We start from the raw sequence: 22,034 nt of genomic DNA, 5'->3' as shown, positions 1-22,034 counted from the left end.
TACAGACCATGTCCATCACTGCAAAGTTCTGCTGGTGACCACTTCTCTAGAAGGACGACAAACCACTTTTTCTTTCAAGGGAGAAAGGTCTTTAAAATTTTTGTGTGTTTAAGTATATCCGTTGCCCTTCAAAGTTACGCAAAAGCAGAGGTCTCAGGAGAGTCTGGATGGGAGAGTTTCAGCTGGACAAGGAACCACACTGCTCAGGATGAGAAGGGACCAGAATTTCCCATTTTCCTCCTTGGTTTGAGAGGGAGTTTTTTTTTTTTTTTGTCTGTTTGTTTTTAATTGGAATAAGAGGCATATGGGAAAAAGGAAAAGGGTGTATTAGAAAAGGATTCTGAGGGAGAGATCAAAAAAGAAAAGAAACAGCAACATGCTTCTTGGTGGAAGAGTGGGGCAAAAAAGAAGGCAATGAGAGAGACACCTGTTGCCCCGGCTGACCTCTGAAATTTATTCCTCATGATATCTATTGTCTCCTGTTGCACGCTGTAATTCTCCTCTGCTACCACCAAATTTTTAATAAAAGCCTATTTCACACAACATCCTTGTTCCTGAGGTTCGGTGATATAATGGGTTTAGGCAGAGAAATAAACTAGAGCAGGGAACAGAGAAGTAAGAAGGCATTGAGGAGCTGAGTGATCACAAGGCAGCTGTAGGCACCTAGGAATTCTAGGAAAGGCTGGGGAGAGCCCTGAGTAGCCAGGGGATGGGGTCTTCAGCCCTTTAATAAGGACATGAAAGGCAAGTCAGGATGCCAGTTGAGTTAGAGACATTTGGGCTGCATGTGTGTTAAAAAGCACTGCTGTTTCTCTCCTCTGTGATAGAAAAATGTCTAAAGATTTTTACATCACTTGTTGTACCACTTAGGAAACGAAATATAATTTTCATGTAAGTAACTTAAAAGTCAAGTAAAGTTAGATAAAAACAGCTTTCAAAGTGGCAGGAGAATACAATCAGAGGCTACAATGCAGGCTGCAGTTCCTGAAATTTTGGGCCACCTCAAAAGAAATCCCTCAGCAGAAATAATAAAATAATGCTTAAATACAGTTGCACTCGTTGCATTTATTGGCAAAATAATACATATTTTTAAAACAGTGGCTAGTAAATACTATTTTTTTCTGACCTAGTGAATGCTCACCCACTGATTAAAACACTTCCCTGCCTTCTTTAAACCGATACGTAGAACACAATTTAATGTTTACCCGATCCTTCAGACTGTCATGATGTTAGTTGCCATATGGTGCTGAAGGCGTTTATGCCCCTTCACAAATGGTCCCTTTGCCGTGGCACTTTTGGGATGATCAGGTTGTGTTTTCTCTAATTCCTGTTCCTCCCACTTGCTGTCAGCTGTCATTTCTCCCTGCTGTTCATGCAAAAAACTGTAGAAACAAACCTTCTCTGCTTATATTTGGTGCCTTGAATATTGTAATGGCTGTGACTCCAAAGAACTAAATCTTACAGGATAGGGAAATACAGTTGAACCTTGAACAACGTAAGGTTTTAGGGCTGCTAACCCCAGTGCAGTTGAAAATCTGAATATAACTTTTACAGTCAACCCTCCATATCCGTGGTTCCACATCCGCTGATTCAGCCAACTGCGTATTGTGCCGTACTGTGGTAGGTATTTATTGAAAAAAATCCGTATAAAAGTGGACCACGCAGTTCAAACCTGTGTTGTTCAAAGGTCAACTGTAATAAGAACAACTGGCTACAGCCCCATTTGAAACACTATTTGGTTTTCTGGTTTGAAAATTAATAAAGGGAAACCTTACTAAAAATGGAGTCAGGAGGCCAGAAGGAGGAGCTCTCACAAGGTACCACTGGACATCAACTACGGGAAGAATTGTCAGCTAAAGACCCCAGAGAAGAATAATCAATAGGAAAGAATCATCAATTACAGGCCCCCAAAAGGAAAAGATGTGCATGGCATCTCCCACAAGATACTGACTAGCCCAGCAACTCAGCCCCTGACTAACCCACCAGCTCCCTGAACTCACACTTTTCTCCAATGGATTTTTGTTCAAAACAACCCCTCCTGACTTCCTCCTTTTTCTCTCTACAATAATGTTCCCCTCCTTTGTTCTATGGACTTGTCTATGGCTTTTGCTATAGCTTGCTTGTCCCAAATTGCAAATCCTCTGCTATTCCTAAATAAACCCATTTTTGCTGATAAAATAACTGTTTTATTTTTAAGGTCAACACCAGTTTGATATGTTTTATGAAGAGACATTATTTACTTTATGAAGCTAAAAGTTTTTTGCTTATAATCCTAGTAAAATAGCACTTAAGAAAGTTGAAAGCTTAGCGAGATTGTATTTAATACTTGTTAAGATTTCTTTCCTTCTAGCTTTACCTCATTTTCAGAGGAACCTGGAAGAAAAGTAAATGTCTTTAGAAGGGCAAGTCATCAGTATTTTCTAAATATAAATGAGTTATGATGATTAATAACCAAAAAAAAATCATGAGAAATATAAATGATTCAATGATGATAAACCTCCAGTTCATCAAATCACATTTCACTTTATCAAAAAAAAGTACTCTTTCTCTAATTGGTTTCTGCTTATATGACAGCAGAAGAGATACTCAGCCAGTGATTACATTTAATCTCTTCAAAATGACCTTCTCTGAGGAACTGGAAGCCAGGAAGTATTTTTTAATTATCCTATAGATTTCCAGAGCCTGGGAAACTGCCTCAGAAAACCGCAAATCTTTTGGGAGACTCTAGCAGATTCAAGGAGAGATGTCACTCGCCAGCTTATAATGAAGGGCAATGGCCATCATAACGGTGGCATTGGTACTCAACCTAGACCTGACTTACCTGGGAGAAAAGGCTTGGAAATGCCTCTAAGTTAGCCGTTGGCCTTCTTTGCCAAGTTGTGTAAAGTGGACAAAAGTAGTCAAGTGCACTTTCGTTGCATTCGGCTTGAACTCTATCAAATTGTTGATATTGATAATTTTTAATTTAAAAGATGAAAATTTGATATGATTTACCCTAATATTTTGAATGTGTTGAAGTACAGATTTCCACACAGGTCTCAAGGACCTCTCACCATTTCAATTATCAAGAAAATGAACAAATTATAATAAAACCAAACTGAGTTGGGATCAATTGTATCTAAAATCCCTTTTTTTTTTAACAACATCTTTGAGTATAATTGCTTTACAATGGTGTGTTAGTTTCTGCTTTATAACAAGGTGAATCAGTTATACATATATCCCCATATCTCCTCCCTCTTGCGTCTCCCTCCCATCCTCTCTATCCCACCCCTCTAGGTGGTCACAAAGCACCAAGCTGATCTCCCTGTGCTATGCGGTTGCTTCCCACTAGCTATCTATTTACATTTGGTAGTGTATATATGTCCATGCCACTCTCTCACTTCATCCCAGCTTACCCTTCCCCCTCCCCCTGTCCTCAATTCCATTCTCTACATCTGCATCTTCCTGTCCTCCCCCTAGGTTCTTCATAACCATTTTTTTTTTATTCCATATATATGTGTTAGCATACGGTATTTGTTTTTCTCTTTCTGACTTACTTCACTCTGTATGACAGACTCTAGGTCCATCCACCTCACTACAAATAACTCAATTTTGTTTCTTTTTATGACTGAGTAATATTCCATTGTATATATGTGCCACATCTTCTTTATCCATTCATCTGTTGATGGACACTTAGGTTGCTTCCATGTCCTTTAAAATCCCTTTTGATACTAGATATTTACAGTGAATTTGGCCATTGTAGGCATTCTGCTAGTCCCTGGAGAGAAAAGATAAGTAAAATATGGTCCTTGACCTCAAGAAACTCAGAGTATACTAGGAAAGACAAAAACATTAAATGAAATGTGAGTGCAGTGTAGTATGTGCAAGGGTAGTTTAGTGGTAGCACAAAGGAGTGATCAATTCTTATCAAATGGGTCAAGGGAGATATCAAAGAGTAAAGATTTCTCATCTGGGTTCTGAAGGATAAATAGGAGTTTTCCAGTCAAACAAGGAGGGATAAGTGCTTTTCAGGAAAAGGCAGCAGTAAGCACAAAGCTTGAAATAGAATAGTTTATTGGGGGATTTTAAGTGTATTATTAGGGTTAAAGCAGAGAGTGTTTGTAGAAAACTGGTGGGGAATGAGGCTGTAGAATTAGGCAGGAGCCAAATTATGGAAGACCTTGTATTTCATTCTGATGAGTCGCCTTTATCCTACAAGAGGGAGTCATGGAAGCATTTTAAATAGAGGAAGAAGAGGTTCTGATTTGTATTTTCAAAATTACTCTATGACGACAACTATGGAAGAGGAAAAACAATTAGAAAAAAGACTAGAAGAACTGCAAAAGAGTTAACAGCGGTTTCCTCCAGGTGGTAGAAAATTGTTTTGTTTCTTCTTATAGCAGAATGCTGTTCTTTCAGGGAAGCAGTAAAGTTTCAGTAGTATAGATAGCTGTCACCACAATACTTTAACTCAATATGAAGAATACTGACCACATTTGGGTCCATCCTTTGCCTTTCTCAATTCTGTTTACACAAAACAACTATGGTATAAATCTAGAGAGTATTGTGATACATATTTTGGAAAAACCAAGTCAACCAGTTAGTGAGTTGTGTCAGCCCACACACCTCACGAAAAGGCCTGATGATCTGAACCCCTGGGAGGCCACCACGATGAGCCACATACATTCCACTGATTTTGAAAGGAACCAACTGTGACTCTGCATGAAGTCTGAACAAGTTTTGCATCTTACTTCGCCTTAGAGGCAACACAGTATCATCACACACCCCTCCACAAGTCACCTCAAATTCAAGTAAACTCTTAAGAAAAACAACACGTTAACAATGCAAAGGAGGATTCTACTCTCCGTCCTAAACCTTCTGAACAGACTGGTGGCCCTAAACCCCTCGTTTCTAGAAAGCCAGGAGCCATCGCCACCTTGCAAGGCCACAAGCAATAAATAACAGAAGCAGAGGCGCGCAAAGCTTTGGTCAAACTGATGTCTATAAACGAGACGAGCAAAGCACGTGACCAACACAAAGTCCAATCACTACTACATTTATGACAAATAGAAAGTGTTATGAGGAAAGCCTGCCAGAAGCACTTCATTAAGCCAAAACTATTACTCCATGAAACTCATCTGTAAAACAAGCATAATAATGGCAACAATCTTATAAGGTTATTATAAGGAATTGAACAAATAATACACAGGAAGTGCTTAGAAAGTTGTCTGGCACACAGTAAGCACATAATAATTTATAGTATCATCATTATTATTATATCTGGCACAGGGAGAGTGCTCAGTAAATTATAGTATCATTATCATTATTATTATATCTCATAACTTTGACTCTTTCCAACTATTCCAACTTATAAATCTCCAGGATGTTCTTACTTATGTCAAAGACTGTTTACTCAATACTGTGATTAAAATGAAATAATTATAAGAATGTTTTGAGAGAAACGATTAATAACACTTCTTTACCTCTTCATATCTGTCAAAAACTGCTCCTTCTTGCAAAAACGAAGGAACTTCCTTCTGCCAATTAAATTCATAAGGTTTGGCCATGATTATATTTAAGACCTGAAAATGAAAAAGGGTATCTCATTAGTGAACACAATTAAAAAATAAGTGAAGATCAAAGGTTAGTCATTTGATATTTACGTGTTTGCAAAAGCTTTTCTTCATACACATGGACTAAGTCCATAAATTGTCTTTTTTTTTTCTTCTTCCCTTCATCTGACCCTGAATTCCCTTCTCCTGGTTGTTTGGTGATCATTTGGTGATTGTTTGGGAAGCTTCCCCCTTCCTCTTCAAATCCTATAAAATAATTATGTATATATAAAATCTGATGTCATCAGATAAAAGAAAGAAACCACACACCTAAACCTACATATAGCAGAGGACTGCTGCAAAGAGCGAGAGGTTCTACAAGACTCCACTACAAGATGAGCTCATGGCCAGGGGGAGTTGACAGGTGATGGGGCTGTAGAATCAAGTAGGAGTAGCTGTAATTTTTATTTCTCTTGGTCCTCTCTTTAGCCCTCTCTCACCCCCTCCTCCCTTGGGCCATGCAGTGAACAACAGAATGTCTGCTTTGTAGCATAGGCAGTGAGTATGACATTGAAGGGAGACTGGCATTGTCCAAAGTGGCTGCCTACACTTAGGAAGAACTGGGTGTTCCTTTTACCCACCCTTCTTAGCATCCTGCACCATGGTGTGCATGCAATAGCTGTAAACAGGGCGTCTTAAATGAAAAGGATCACCAATTAGAATCACCAAATATTTGAGCAATGCAAAGAACACGGAAGGCAGACACCAAACACAGTACAGAGGGAGGAAAGAGTGCATTCTCTTCCCAAAACACAATTAACTACAGATTCTAGAAATTTAAAAAAGATTGTTATAGTCAAACTCCTAATAAATAGGTGACCTGCACTGTAGAGAGAATTCATATGAAGTGCTGAGTCAAGGAATTCTCACAGAATACAACACAAAAAGAAACAGAAAGCATGACTGAAAAATTTAGAGAGATGGAAAATGGAAACAGAAGATTCAAAAACCACTTTATAGAAGGATGTCTTCTATTAGAAGGAGAGAAAGTAAAGCCAATGGAAAGATGGGAACAATTAAAGGAATAGTAGAACATTTCTGAAATCTGAATATTTGTACTCTCAGTGTGAAAAAATCCAGTGATGCAGTAGGTGTAAACGGGGGAAAAAGATACACACACCTAAACATTCCTTGAGGTAACTAAGAACAAACAATATGAAGAGAAGTTATGAAATTTCTCAGAGATGCATGGAGAAAAGACAATTTAGAATTGAATGGCAATCAGCATGGAATCAGGCACACCATCAGAGTATTACACATGAGAAGACAATGGAGCAATAACTGCAAAGTTTTGAGGGAAAGTAACTGTGGACTAGAAACTCTGTGACCAATGAAATAATGGTTTAATTGTTAGGAGAAGATATATTTACAGACTTTCAAGGTATCAAAAAGGTTTAATAACCTACTCTGAAAGAGTTAATGTATTATATATTCTGTCAATAAGAAAAAGAAATATAGAAAAATAAGAGATATGGGAAGTAAGGTTGGAAGGAAGGAAGGAAGGGGAAAGGAAGGAGAAAGGAAGGAAGAAAGGAAGAAAGAAAGAAGAAAAATGTTTAAAAAAGAGACAAATTTTACTCTTAAGTCTTGTGTATTATACAAAAAGAAAAAAATGAAAAGAAAAAGATATAGAAATTACAATCTAGCATCCAAATTCCAGATTATATCAACACAGGTAGGTGCTGGAGGGAAGGAAATATGGAACAAAGGGACGTAAAAAACATTTTAGGGAGTGCAATATAGGTAGTTAAAACTCTAGATATTGGCAGAAAAATAGAAGATCAATTATGAGTGTTAAAAACTTAAGAATTTTCCTAATAGAAAATTTTAAATGGAAAATATAACTTGCAGATAAATGCAGGAAAAAATAGAAGGAAGAAATGTGAGCCTCCTTTAAAAAGGAAACAGATAAAAGATGCGGGAAGGGAGGGGAAAAAACGAAGAACACACAATAACTGGAAAACACAAAGTAAAATGACAATATATTACTAACTATAATAATTATGAATTGGTTAAATCCACTTATAAAAGACAGAGGCTGTCAAATTAGGCAACATTATAGTTGTTTACCAGAAATATTTATAAAATAAAAACTATATAGGAAGTTTGAAAATGAAGGGATGAAAAGAATAGATAACAGGCACACGCTGGGAAAGGAACAGATGTAACACTAATAATATTAGACAAAATAGACATCAAGGAAAAAAGCAAGAGACAGTGATAAGTCATATTAAGAGAAGGGGTGATCAAAATTATTTAAGTCATTAATATTAGATATGTGACCACACAGCATCAAAACATAGATCGAAAAACTGAAAATACAAAGAGAAACAGGCAAAGTCACAAACATATTAGGAGATAATGATTCTCAGAAATTAATGGAAGAATATTGAGGATTTGAAAATCACACAAATTTAACCAAAACAATTTAAATGACTCAAGTTAACATAATTTAAATATATTACTTAATGAGTTTAGCATCCCCCCACACACATATATCTTTCCTTCATTCTCTCTTTGTACCCGGCTTCCCCAAACACATATAACAATCTCAAAATCTGATCATGATTAGGCCACAGAGAAAATCTCAGTACTTTCCAAGAGTCAGAAATTACAGTGGCCATGCTTACTGACCATGACTAGGCCAACTTATAAATTAACGACAGAGAGTGTGTAAAACCTACACACACAGGAAATAAACATAAACATACACACTTCTAAATAATTCTTGACTTGAGCAGAATAGTCAAAGCAGAAATTATAAACTTCTGAGAAACGAAAGATGCGAGTACAATATATACATTAAAACCTAACCCCAAATAGTAAAACAATGACTGGTAAAAGTTAATTATTTTCGGAATATGCATATATTAGATAAAATTTGGCAGGTGTTGGGGAGAGAGACAGAGAGAGAGTTGGGGTAGGAAGGAGGATGAGGAAGAACCATAAACTCACAATATCCATAATGAAAGGCAGAGTGTAAATACAGAGAGAAGGTGAACACCGACCGTAAGAGATATTATGTATAACTTTAACCAAAATATTTGAAAACGTAAAGTGGATGTTTTTCAAAGTTAAAATAAATTTGGCTCAACAAATGAGCAGGACGCTTAAACAGACCAGTGATCTTGGAAGAAATTGAAAAAAATAGTAAAAGATTAGGCCCAGATGGTTTTACAGGTGAGTTCTATCAAATCTTCTAGGAAAAGGTAAATCCTGTGTACCTACATTTTTCTAGGACATAAAAAAATAAAATAAAATAAAGTTTCTACCCAACTCATTTCACAAGTCCCTTATCAGACCCTGACAACGATACCACAAAGGGTTAATAAGAAACCAACCAGCCAACCAACCAACCCTAGAGCTTATTCTCACAGAGAAAAACCTCTGGTAAAATATAAACCAATCTATTCCAGAAAGTTACTGAAAGAATAATTTGGGATGTTTCCACACTGAAAACAATCAATGTGATTCACTAAGGAGCAAAGTCTAATACGTGCACACATTACAAGATGATGTGAAGCTGAACGTGAAAAGTCTCTAACACATACCATTACATGAAAACCACGTTTTTGCAGCAAGCCATGCAATGATATGGAATAGGAAAAGTGTAACACCACTTACCTAAATACACAGTTACAGAATGACATGAACAGTGTAGTAAACACACACACACAAGGCAAAACTATATATTTTTCTAGGTAAATATTCGTACATACAAATAAATTATTAAAAAGTTTGGAAAGAACCTTGCAAATTTATGACTCTGCTTACTTCTGGGGAGGGAACAAAGCTTGGGGCTGAAAGTCAAGATATCTTTCCTGTTATCTCTGTCCTGGACTTTTTTATTATGGGAATATATTCCTGCATTCATGTGCTGCTTGTGTAAATAAAAAAGAATGTAAATTTCAAAAGGGAAAAAAAAAAAAGTTGAAATCACACAGATAGGCAGACACATGAATCTTTAGTCCCAAATAATTTAAAGCAGACGAAGAGCACATTAGGTCATGTTTCAAGATAGCTTCTTCACAATGGCAACCATTGGTGTTTGAAGGAGAAACTCATCCAATATTTATTCCTGACCAGGCTAAAAACTGATGAAAGCATGAAGGGCATTCTAACCAGCCCAGACTGAGGCAGGAAGCAGCCCTCCATTAATCAGTACCAAGGCCTCGCATGGAAAGCCAAGGCAGACAAGCCATGCCAGTGGGAGAAGAGAGTCCATCCGTGAGTAGGCTGGTCCATGTCTCAGTCTCCCACAATGGCTGTGACTGGGTCTCTCTTCCTCTCTCTCTCTGCTTCTCTGTTCCTCTTCGTCTGTCTCTCTGTGTGTCTTTCCATGCCCATTTCTCAGTGTCCACACACACAGTCCCTCCACCCAAGGCAGTGTCAAAGCAAGCTTCTAGTGCAATGATGTGCATTCCTGCCTTCTATGTCATAAAACAGATCTGCAGAGAAAAACGGACCTGCAGACCTCCCTCAGGCTGTCATGGGCGTGTTGTTCAGTTATCTATAATAAGATGAGTCAACTACAGGGACCTAAGTGTTAGCATTAAAGAAGGATGAAGAAACAACATGGTGGCTTCCCCGGTGGGTGAAACACCTCTCCTCTGCAGGCCTTTATGTGTTCTATGATCTTTCCACTCCTGCCAACCATCCCTTTCAATATTTCCTTTGGTTTTATTTTAAAGGGAATAGCAACAAGGGGCTTGCGATATGGAATGCTCATACCAAAAATGAAATTAAAAGACAGCTTATATCAACTTGTATCATCTTTCATTGGTTTAACTCCGGTTCTCCCAGGATCTTTTCAGTAAAAGGACACATGGCAGATGTCCTCAGTACATGATGTTTCTCCGATTTCACGACTATCCTTACTACTAAAATATTCATTCTACCTTGGGTACTAATTCCATCATAATGGTCTAATTATGTGAAGGATGTTGGTGGAGGCTAATGCAAAGAGGAGGGTAATTGTGACCTTAATCTCTAAAGAGGTTGACAGTGTAGGTAGGAGCTCATCTCACTGCTTACTTTTCCTGAGCTCTGGATTTCTGAACAAGTTAAGTGGCATTTCAGAAAAATGACATTGGAGTATCCTGAATTTTCCCAATTTTAAACAGGATTGGGGGAAGGGGGACTGCTCCTTGAACTGTCTCGGAAATACTTCCTCAGATCTGGCATTAGGGCCAGCGGCTGGCTTATTTTATGTAGATGGTACAACTATGACCTGCAGAGCAGAAAACACTGGCCCAGCCAGTCATGTTTAATAGCAGTTTGATCGAGGTAATTGATTATTAAACGGGAATAAATGAGGTATGTGTCACAATCCAAATGACTCCAGAAAAAATTAAAGGGACAAATAGTTACTTCTTTTAAAAGTCAGGGAGCGGGGAACTGGCCACTCTTTTTGCAATGATCTCAAAGCTCCACCCACAGCTAACTGATAAAAAACCAAAAAGCAAACAAAAAACAAAACGCTTTCACTGCCATGCCAAAGTCTCCTCTCCTCAAATTCTCTGGTTGGCCTTCTAAGGTCTCATTTACAAGATACTTCATGGTTCAGTTGTCTCCTGGAAGAACATTACCTCACCCCACAGAGCCCACAGGAAAGGGTCCTTCTTAAGGAACACGGCAAGTAAAGGAGAATTTACACAAAGAATGGATATAGAACTCAGTACCTTTTCCAGAGTAAACACCTTGAGCGGCTACTGGAGGGAGGCCAGTGGGCTTTTAAATAGTCTCATTGTTTCTAAATTCTTACGCAACTGGAATGGATTAGCTGTTACATTGGCTACGAGAAAAAACTCCCAGGGTTGCAGGGAGGGGACGAGAGAGAGGGGGAGTCCCTAGAACACCTTGTTTCAGAGCAAGTGGCAAAAAGCTCCTTTTAAAGATGATGAGGGACTGAAAGCGTTAGTGGGGAGGACCACCAGGGAGCTCAGGTCGGCTGTGGAGTTCCAAATACTCAAGGAGGATGTGCCCATCACCCAAGAAGATGGCTTTCCATCCACTCACCCATTCAGTTGGGGTGAACCGAGGAAGGGCAGCTCTTTGTTTGCTGGTCTGCTCTGCCCCGCATCTTTAGATCTGCTGTCTGGTCTCCCTGGCTAGAGGGTGGTCTTCAAAGCTTACCAGACTACCTATCCCAGATATGCTAGCTCAATTATGGAGTCAACTCTTCTCCCAGGCAAGTTGGGTCAAAACTTTGGCAAATAATTTTTTGTTTCTGGACCTATGCCTCATGTTCTGGTAGAGAGCAGACAGGGGGATGTACAAGAGATCAGGTATATTTAAGGTCCTGGGTATCGCCGGTTGAATCACGGCCCCCAAAAGATACCTATATTCTAATATCTGAAACCTATAGGCATTACCTTATATAGCAAAAAAGGACTTTGCAGATGTGATTAAGTTAAGGATCTTGAAGATGGAGAGATTCTCTTGGATCTTCCCAGGGGGCCCAAAATGCTATCACAAGTGTCCTTATAAAAGGGAGGCAGGGGGAGATTTGACACAGATGAAAGGGGAGGCAATGTGACCACTGAGGCAGAGATTGGAGTGATGCGGCCACAAGTCAAGGAGTGTTGGCAGTCACCAGAAGCTGGAAGAGGCAAGGCACGGGTTCTTCTCTCCAGCCTGGAGGACGTGTGGTCTTGAAGACACCTTGATTTCAGACTTCTGGCCTCCAGAACTATGAGAGAATAAACTTCTGCTGCTTTCAGCCACTAGTTTGTGGTAACTTTTTTAACAGCAGCTCAAGGAAACAAGTACAGTGGGCCCACTGAAGCTGGGCATAGCAAGTTGCCAAATCAATCTGAAAAGGAGAAGGGACAGCTCTACCTTGAGGGACGGGCATTCAACATGTGTTTGTTCAACTGAATCGAAGAAAGACAGAAAGAAAAGTAGAATAGAATGTCATCTAGAAATGAACTCAGATGACTCCTGTCCTTCTATTCCAATGCCCCTTTGAAAAGTAATTTCTATAGTATATCTTTCCCCTGGATCCAAATGCCATTTAACAGTTTTGCACCTCAGCAATAAATACGAACTTTAAATAAACCCTGCAGCTTCCCCCAAGCCAACCAAGACATTCTCCACTTTTTGTTTCTATTTGTGAACAAATGAATTCGTTTGAAAAAGTGCTTGCTTCCACTTGATAACATATAGCTCTCAAGTAAACAAACAGGCACCATGGCTCAGTTATGGATTTTCTTAAGTGAAACTTTTACCTTTTACCTTCCACCTTACAACAAAAAAGTTCCATAAAGAATTAATCCCTTCCCTATCCAACCATATAAATCCCATTAAACCAAATAACTCATGGCCTTAAATGACCCCATGTTGAGAACTACCAACATTTTTTTCCCAGAACACAGAGGATTGGGATAAAAATTCCACTGACGAAAAGTCAATTAGTTGACTCCATCAAGCACATTTCAACGTCCTGCTCCTCAATCTTTAAATAAGGTAATCCTTATATTTCTAAAAACAGAAGTACAGCTACAGCAGATCATCCAGAGCCTTTAAATAAATGGCTTTACTTCAAGTAAGAATTTAATTTGACACTGATATATTGCGTCATTAATGACAATTTCTCCATTTGCTAAAAATAACTCCATTTTTATCAAGCCATTAAATAACCTTTTTAAAAAGCATATAAAGGGTGCAGGACTAAGAAAATGATAATAGACAATGTCCAGGGTTGGAGGTAAGGGCATTCTTGTATAGTTTGATGAAAAAGAATTTTGCAATACATTTCTATAGCCTTGAAAATGTATACAAAATCTATGTACAAAGATACTTTCTCACTGCTGTGTTGTTTATGGGAGAAAAAAGTCATCTTTATATGAGCAACAGTAAGCAATTGGTTACATATACGATAGTATTTAAATATTCTGTGCCCATTAAAAATAATGCTTTCAATGAATAGTTCTTTGCTGAACAAGAGCAAATTTAGAATAGTTTCTAAAAATATTCACAACTCTTGTCAAGCAAATACAAATGCTCTCAATATATTATTAAGCAAGTAAAAAAGCTGGTTACAAAATTGTTTGCAAGTATGATCCAAATTTTTATGTTATGTACACGTTCCTTACACACACACAAACACACACACACACTTTTTAATAGAGGAAAAAGACAAGAAAAATATACACCAAAATATTGTACAAACAGTAGTTACATTGTGGTGACATAATTTTAGGTGATTTTAATTTTTTTTAACACTTTCTGTATTTTAACATTTACAGTGATTATAATTTTTATATTCAAGAAAAATGCTGTTGAAAGTAAAGAGAAGATGACATTAAAATTATTTTTTTCACATAAATCAATTTTTATGTCCATGTTTTCCACCAGAATTCCTGGCAAGAATAAATACCAGGAAAAGACTAATACATAAAGCTCTAAAATGTTCTTTTCCTTTCAAGATTTAAAATCTTGACTGTACATCAGGAACCTCACACACACCAGTTATAACTGATTCTTAGGAAGGAGTTACTTAATAATACTGACTAAAACTTGACTTAAGGCCTTTGCCATGATTCATCTATTAAATTCATCATAAATACATAATAAGTATATTTATTTATTAATAAAACACCACTTGATTCAAAATAATTTCCTGGAGTTTATAAAAGACACAAATTAAATAGGAATAAAATAAAAACAACAAACATCTACTCTTTGACTCTATCTCCCCTGGTCAACATTAATCATACTTAAGAGGTAAACATAATATTCTTAAAACTTAATGATTACAAAATAGATGAGTAAAATGAATTGCCTTTATAAATTTATTAGGTATAATTATGATTATATTACAGGGTTCATTATATCAGAATTTTACAAAACATGTCTAAAAGATGCTTGACTATCCGGGATATTTAGGATCAGCTTCATTTGAAGATAATGAATAACTGTTAACATATAATTCAGTCTGTAATGACCAGTTTTTAAAGAAACTGGAATATGATGAAGTATATAGTTTCCCAAGAAAAGAACTGATTTGTTTCAAAACATTGTTTGGCTGTTCGTGTCCACCTGCAGCAATTCCCTTGGAAATGACTTCTGGGTATACATGGCAGCCCTCCAAGATCCTCTTGAACAAGTTAAGTGGCTGAAATTGTGTTAAAAGTGATTGTCTATGACTATGGTTCTCTGACCTGATAGTGCCTTGCTATTCACCTCTTCCCTCCCAGTTAAGTTTCTCTGAAGGACTCAGGTAGAGACCCGGGTTTAGGGACCAATATTGGTGAAGGAGGATTCCGTGTCAGATGTTCAGAGCAGCAAGTATGAAGCTTTCTGAGGTTCCATTTCCTCAATATTTAGTAAGTCCTTGGCTTAACAGTATTACGGGGAGAGACCTTCAAGATGGCGGAAGAGTAAGATGTGGAGATCACCTTCCTCCCCACAAATACATCAGAAATACATCTACATGTGGAACAACTCCTACAGAACACCTACTGAATGCTGGAAGAAGACCTCAGACTTCCCAAAAGGCAAGAGACTCCCCCACGTACCTGGGAAAGGCAAAAGAAAAAAGAAAAAACAGAGACAAAGGAATAGGGACGGGACCTGCACCTCTGGGAGGAAGATGTGAACAAGGAAAGGTTTCCACACACTAGGAAGGCCCTTTGCGGGCGGAGACAGGGTGTGGTGGTGGGGGGGAACCTTCGGAGCCATGGGGGAGAGCGCAGCAACAGGGGTGCGGAGGGCAAAGCAGAGAGATTACCACACAGAGAATCGGAGCCAACCAGCACTCACCAGCCCAAGAGGCTTGTCTGCTCACCTGCTGGGGCAGGCGGGGGCTGGGAGCTGAGGCTCCAGCTTGGGAGGTCAGATCCCAGGGAGAGGACTGGGGTTGGCTGTGTGAACACAGCCTGAAGGGGGCTGGTGCGCCACAGCTAGCTGGGAGGGAGTCCGGGAAAATGTCTGGAGCTGCCGAAGAGGCAAGAGACCATTGTTTCGTGGTGCCTGAAGAGAGAGGATTCAGAGCACTGCCTAAACAAGCTCCAGAGTCGGGCATGAGCCGCGGCTAACAGCGTGGACACCAGAGACGGGCATGAGATGCTAAGGCTGCTGCTGCAGCCACCAAGAAGCCTGGGTGCAAGCACAGGTCACTATCCACACCTCACCTCCCAGGAGCCTGTGCAGCCTGCCACTGCCAGGGTCCCGTGATCCAGGGACAACATCCCTGGGAGAACACACGGCACACCTCAGGCTGCTGCAATGTTACGCCGGCCTCTGCCGCTGCAGGCTTGCCCCACATTCCGTACCCCTCCCTACCCTGGACCTGAGTGAGCCAGAGCCCACTAATCAGCTGCTACTTTAACCCCGTCCTGTCTGAGCGAAGAACAGACGTCCTCAGGCAACCTACAGGCAGAGGCGGGGCCAAATCCAAAGATGAACCCCAGGAGCTGTGCAAACAAAGAAGAGAAAGGCAAATCTCTCCCAGCAGCCTCAGGAGCAGCGGATTAAATCTCCACAATCAACTTGATGTACCTTGCATCTGTGGAATACCTGAATAGGTAATGCATAATCCCAAAATTGAGGTGGTGGGCTTTGGGAGCAACTAAATATATATATATATATATTTTTTTTTTTTCTTTTTCTCTTTTTGTGAGTGTGTATTTGTATGCTTCTTTGTGTGATTTTGTCTGTATAGCTTTGCTTTTACATTTGTCCTAGAGTTCTGTCTGTCTGTGTTTTTTGTTTGTTTTGTTTTTTGTTTTTGTTTTTTTTTAGTAATTAGCACTTCTTATCATTGGTGGATTTGTTTTTTGGTTTGGTTGTTCTCTTCTTTCTTTCTTTCTTTCTTTTTCTTTTTTTATTACTTTTAAAATATTTTATTTTTAATAATAATTGTTTATTTTTTATTTTAATAACTTTATTTTATTTATTTATTTATTTTCATTACAGGAAAAAATCTGTAAAAAATACAAATACATGCAGGTGAAACAATACACTACTTAATAACCAAGAGACCACTGAAGAAATAAAAGAGGAAATCAAAATTACCTAGAAACAAATGACAATGAAAGCATGACAACCTAAAACCTATGGGATGCAGCAAAACCAGTTCTAAGAGGGAAGTTTATAGCAATACAATCCTACCTCAAGAAACAAGAAACATCTCAAATAAACAACCTAACCTTACCCCTAAAGCAATTAGAGAAAGAAGAACAAAAAAACCCCACAAAGTTAGCAGAGGAAAGAAATCATAAAGATCAGATCAGAAATAAATGAAAAGGAAATGAAGGAAACAGTAGCAAAGATCAATAAAACTAAAAGCTGGTTCTTTGAGAAGATAAACAAAATTGATAAGCCATTAGCCAGACTCATCAAGAAAAAAGGGAGAAGACTCAAATCAATAGAATTAGAAATGGAAAAGGAGAAGTAACAACTGACACTGCAAAAATACAAAGGATCATGAGAGATTACTACAAGCAACTCTATGCCAATAAAATGGGCAATGTGGAAGAAATGGACAAATTCTTAGAAAAGAACAACCTTCCGAGACTGAAGCAGGAAGAAACAGAAAATATAAACAGACCAATCACAAGCACTGAAATTGAGACTGTGATTAAAAATCTTCCAACAAACAAAAGCCCAGGAATAGTTGGTTTCACAGGTGAATTCTATCAAACATTTAGAGAAGAGCTAACACCTATACTTGTCAAACTCTTCCAAAATATAGCAGAGGGAGGAACACTCCGAAACTCATTCTACAAGACCACCATCACCCTGATGCCAAAATCAGGCAAAGATGTCACAAAGAAAGAAAACTACAGGTCAATATCACTGATGAACACAGATGCAAAAATCCTCAACAAAATACTAGCAAAAAGAATCCAACAGCACATTAAAAGGATCATACACCATGATCAAGTGGGCTTTATGCGAGGAATGCAAAGATTCTTCAGTATATGCAAATCAATCAATGTGATACACCATATTAATAAATTGAAGGATAAAAACACCCATTTACAATAAAAACCCTCCAGAAAGTAGGCATAGAGGGAACTTACCTCAACATAATAAAGGCCATATATGACAAACCCACAGCCAACATCATTCTAAATGGTGAAAAACTGAAACCATTTCCACTAAGATCAGGAACAAGACAAGGTTGCCCACTCTCACCACTATAATTCAACATAGTTTTGGAAGTTTTAGCCACAGCAAACAGAGAAGAAAAAGAAATAAAAGGAATCCAAATCGGAAAAGAAGAAGTAAAGCTGTCACTCTTCGCAGATGACATGATGCAATATGTACAGAATCCTAAAGACTCTACCAGAAAACTCCTAGAACTAAACAATGAATTTGGTAAAGTAGCAGGATGCAAAATTAATGCACAGAAATCTCTTGCATTCCTATACATTAATGATGAAAAATCTGAAAGAGAAATTAAGGAAACACTCCCATTTACCACTGCAACAAAAAGAATAAAATACCTAGGAATAAACTTACTCAAGGAGACAAGAGACCTGTATGCAGAAAACTGAAAGACATGATGAAAGAAATTAAAGATAATACAAACAGATGGAGAGATATATCATGTTCTTGGATTGGAAGAATCAACATTGTGAAAATGACTATACTACCCAAAGCAATCTACAGATTCAATGCAATCCCTACCAAACTACCATTTTTCACAGAACTAGAACAAAAAATTTCACAATTATGTATGGAAACACAAAGGACTCCGAATAGCCAAAGCAATCTTGAGAAAGAGAAATGGAGCTGGACGAATGAGGCTGCCTGACTTCAACAGACTATACTACAAAGCTACAGTAGTCAAGACAGTATGGTACTGGCACAAAAACAGAAATATAGATCAATGGAAAAGGATAGAAAGCCCAGAAATAAACCCACACACATATGGTCATCTTATTTTTGATAAAGGAGGCAAGAATATACAATGGAGAAAAGACAGCCTCTTCAATAAGTGGTGCTGGGGAAACTGGACAGCTACATGTAAAAGAATGAAATTAGAACACTCTCTAACACCATACACAAAAATAAACTCAAAATGGATTAGAGACCTAAATGTAAGGCCAGACACTATAAAATTCTTAGAGGAAAAAATGGGCAGAACACTCTATGACAAAAATCACAGCAAGATCCTTTTTGACCCACCTCCTAATTTAAGGGAAATAAAAACAAAAATAAACAAGTGGGACCTAATGAAAATAAAAGCTTTTGCACAGCAAAGGAAAATATAAACAAGATGAAAAGACAACCCTCAGAATGGGAGAAAATATTTGCAAATGAAGCAACTGACAAAGGATTAATCTCCAAAATTTATAAGCAGCTCATGTAACTCAATATCAAAAAACCAAACAACCCAATCCAAAAATGGGCAGAAGACCTAAATAGACATTTCTCCAAAGAAGATATACAGATTGCCCAGAAACACATGAAAGAATGCTCAACATCACTATTCATTAGAGAAATGCAAATCAAAACTACATTGAGGTATCATCTCACACCAGTCAGAACGGCCATCATCAAAAAATCTAGAAACAATAAATTCTGGAGAGGGTGTGGAGAAAAGGGAACCCTCTTGCACCATTGGTGGGAATGTAAATTGATAGAGCCACTATGGAGAACAGTATGGAGGTTTCTTAAAAAACTAAAAATAGAACTACTATAAGACGCAGGAACCCCACTACTGGGCATATACCCTGAGAAAACCATAATACAAAAAGAGTCATGTACCAAAATGTTCATTGCAGCTCTATTTACAATAGCCAGGACATGGAAGCAACCTAAGTGTCCATCATCGGATGAATGGATAAAGAAGATGTGGCACATATATACAATGGAATATTACTCAGCCATAAAAAGAAATGAAATGGAGTTATTTGTAGTGAGGTGGATGGAGTTAAGAGTCTGTCATACAGAGTGAAGTCAGAAAGAGAAAAACAAATATAGTATGCTAACACATATATATGGAATCTAAGGGAAAAAAAAAAAAAAAGTCATGAAGAACCTACTGGCAAGACGGGAATAAAGACACAGACCTACTAAAGAATGGACTTGAGGATATGGGGAGGGGGAGGGGTGAGATGTGACAGGGTGAGAGAGTGGCATGGACATATATACACTATCAAATGTAAAATAGATAGCTAGCGAGAAGCAGCCGCATAACACAGGGAGATCAGCTCTGTGCTTTGTGACCACCTAGAGGGGTGGGATAGGGAGGGTGGGAGGGAGGGAGATGCAAGAGGGAAGAGATATGGGAACATATGTATATGTATAACTGATTCACTTTGTTATAAAGCAGAAACTAACACACCATTGTAAAGCAATTATACTCCAATAACGATGTTTAAAAAAAAAAAGAAAGAAACTGGGTTAGGTGACGTGCCTGTATTTTCACTGAAGCACTCTGCATGTCTCTCTTTCGTAGAACAAACATGCTACACTGTAGGCAGCTCTTGTTTACCTGTATCTTCACTATAGGAGGAACTCGGGGGAGGCCAGCCTCGTTTGCTATTATTTTTAGTGTCCAGCACAGCATACAGGGGGCACTCAGTAAACACTGCATGACTGAAAGAATGAATATCTTATTCTGGGGAGGAACTCCCAACCAAGCCGAAAAACAACCAAGGCAGAGGACAATAAACACTTCTCCTGTTATCCAAATGCACGTGTTGGTACCCTTTTTGTATGTACCTGCTTTCCCCTCCAGGATCTTGAAATGCTGTTCCCAACTCATACCATGCTGACCCCTGCTGCCTGGCTGGGACTCAGCCTGAGAACAAGTTTCCATATTCACCTGGTTCTGTAGCCTGGTGGGGCCCATACATGACTTTTGGGCTGTACATCCCAACCTCCCATCTTCTGTGTCCCACCCTTAGCTCAGACCTCTGATCACCGATTCCCCTTGAGGGCTGCTCAGATTGGCTTCTGGGTCCTCCAACGTGGGACCACGCCCTGGGCATATACTCGTGGGGTACGTGGTTTTCTTATCCACAGAGACTCCCTCTTTAGAGAAGGCCTCCTGGGCTGTTCATAAGGTCTTCTCTTTGATGCCCAGCCCTCCATACTTTGCCCTTCATTTGCCCTGGGACTCGCAAATTATTATCTGCCACAATTATTAGGCAAAACATCACCAACATGAATCACATGTATCAAGGGAGAAGAAAGCTCTCTTTAGAGGCCTGATTTTGCCTTAATTATCTGCATATTTCAAAGGAAAGATTTTTATTTTATCTTCACTTGAACAATCTATTGAATGTTGCCTTGGGCGTGTGTATGGAATAAGTCTGAAGACTGCAAGACAGGACTTCACAAAAAACAGGGATGGGCTTCCCTGGTGGCGCAGTGGTTGAGAATCTGCCTGCCAATGCAGGGGACACGGGTTCGTGCCCTGGTCTGGGAAGGTCCCACATGCCGCGGAGCGGCTGGGCCCGTGAGTCGCAATTACTGAGCCTGCGCGTCTGGAGCCTGTGCTCTGCAACAAGAGAGGCCGCGATAGAGGCCCGCGCACCGCAATGAAGAGTGGCCCCCGCTTGCCACAACTGGAGAAAGCCCTCGCACAGAAACGAAGACCCAACACAGCCATAAATAAATAAAAATAAATAAATTAATTAATTAAAAAAAAAAACAAAACAGGGACACTGTTTTGGACTAGGACTAGGCACACATTCAAGAGCTTGAAGAATCCTTTATTGTAAAAATGATTTTCTCATTAAGGTAAACATACACAGACAATAGGTTCAAATTTAATCAAGATTCCTGGTATTTAAACATTCTCCAAGTGATTTTATTACTAGGTCTTTGCTATTATTATACAAGAGTCATAAGATGAGAATAAAGTATAAGGCCATGCATATTGGAACTGAGTCCAGACCATAAAAGGAGAAAATCAAATATTTTCCTTAGGTTGTGAGCTAAAAGGTATCCAAAATTAACCAGCTTTTATATGTTCATACACACAGGTGTACCACATGACCTGAAAATAAACTGTGGTCAAAGAGTTGTAACCTAAATAATCCTCAAAATCTCACAGAAATTCAATTATCTCCTTACATGTTCAAAATTGTTCTACCTCCATTCTCAAAAGCTTAAAACTAAGGCTAGAGATGGAACTAATAAAACAGAGACAATGAGAAAAGATTTCATGAAATTTAAGGTTTTAGGAGGTTGACTTTATTTTTTTCTATTCATGCAAATTCTTTCCAAAGTCCCCAAACCTTTCTTTTTTGTTTTTTGTTTGTTTGTTTGTTTGTTTTTATGCACAAAAGTACAATTAGTCTGGGGGCTTCCCTGGTGGCGCAGTGGTTGAGAATCCGCCTGCCAATGCGGGGGACACGGGTTCGAGCCCTGGTCTGGGAGGATCCCGCATGCCGCGGAGCGACTGGGCCCGTGAGCCACAATTGCTGAGCCTGCGCGTCTGGAGCCTGTGCTCCGCAACAAGAGAGGCCGCGATAG

At 38.9% G+C, this 22,034-nt stretch overlaps 1 protein-coding gene and 1 long non-coding RNA gene across 7 annotated transcripts in view; one reads left to right on the top strand and one right to left on the bottom strand.

Moving 5' to 3' along the window:
* LOC309644516 overlaps positions 1 to 21,164 on the top strand; it is a 578,167-nt gene extending 557,003 nt beyond the window's left edge. The window contains exon 2 of the long non-coding RNA XR_014254473.1: positions 21,065 to 21,164. This is a non-coding gene — a long non-coding RNA (uncharacterized lncRNA). The remainder of the gene's footprint in view (positions 1 to 21,064) is intronic.
* The window catches only part of PLCB4 (phospholipase C beta 4), a 422,682-nt gene that overhangs the window by 153,317 nt on the left and 247,331 nt on the right, over positions 1 to 22,034 (bottom strand). For 4 of the 6 annotated variants that reach the window (XM_082428195.1, XM_082428196.1, XM_082428197.1 and 1 more), the window contains one exon: positions 5,463 to 5,561. In XM_082428195.1, the coding sequence (XP_082284321.1) occupies positions 5,463 to 5,546 (84 nt within the window). In that variant the 5' untranslated portion in view covers positions 5,547 to 5,561. Of the gene's footprint in view, positions 1 to 5,462; positions 5,562 to 5,642; positions 5,799 to 22,034 lie in introns of all 6 variants that reach the window. The other 2 variants (XM_082428193.1, XM_082428194.1) reach the window with 1 other exon arrangement.

This window comes from Balaenoptera physalus (assembly GCF_965194825.1).
Source record: "Balaenoptera physalus genome assembly, chromosome: 16".
NCBI classification, from domain to species: Eukaryota; Metazoa; Chordata; class Mammalia; order Artiodactyla; family Balaenopteridae; genus Balaenoptera; species Balaenoptera physalus.
The sequence above is the reverse complement of the archived record's forward strand: the minus strand, read 5'-3'. Positions and strand labels throughout refer to the sequence as shown.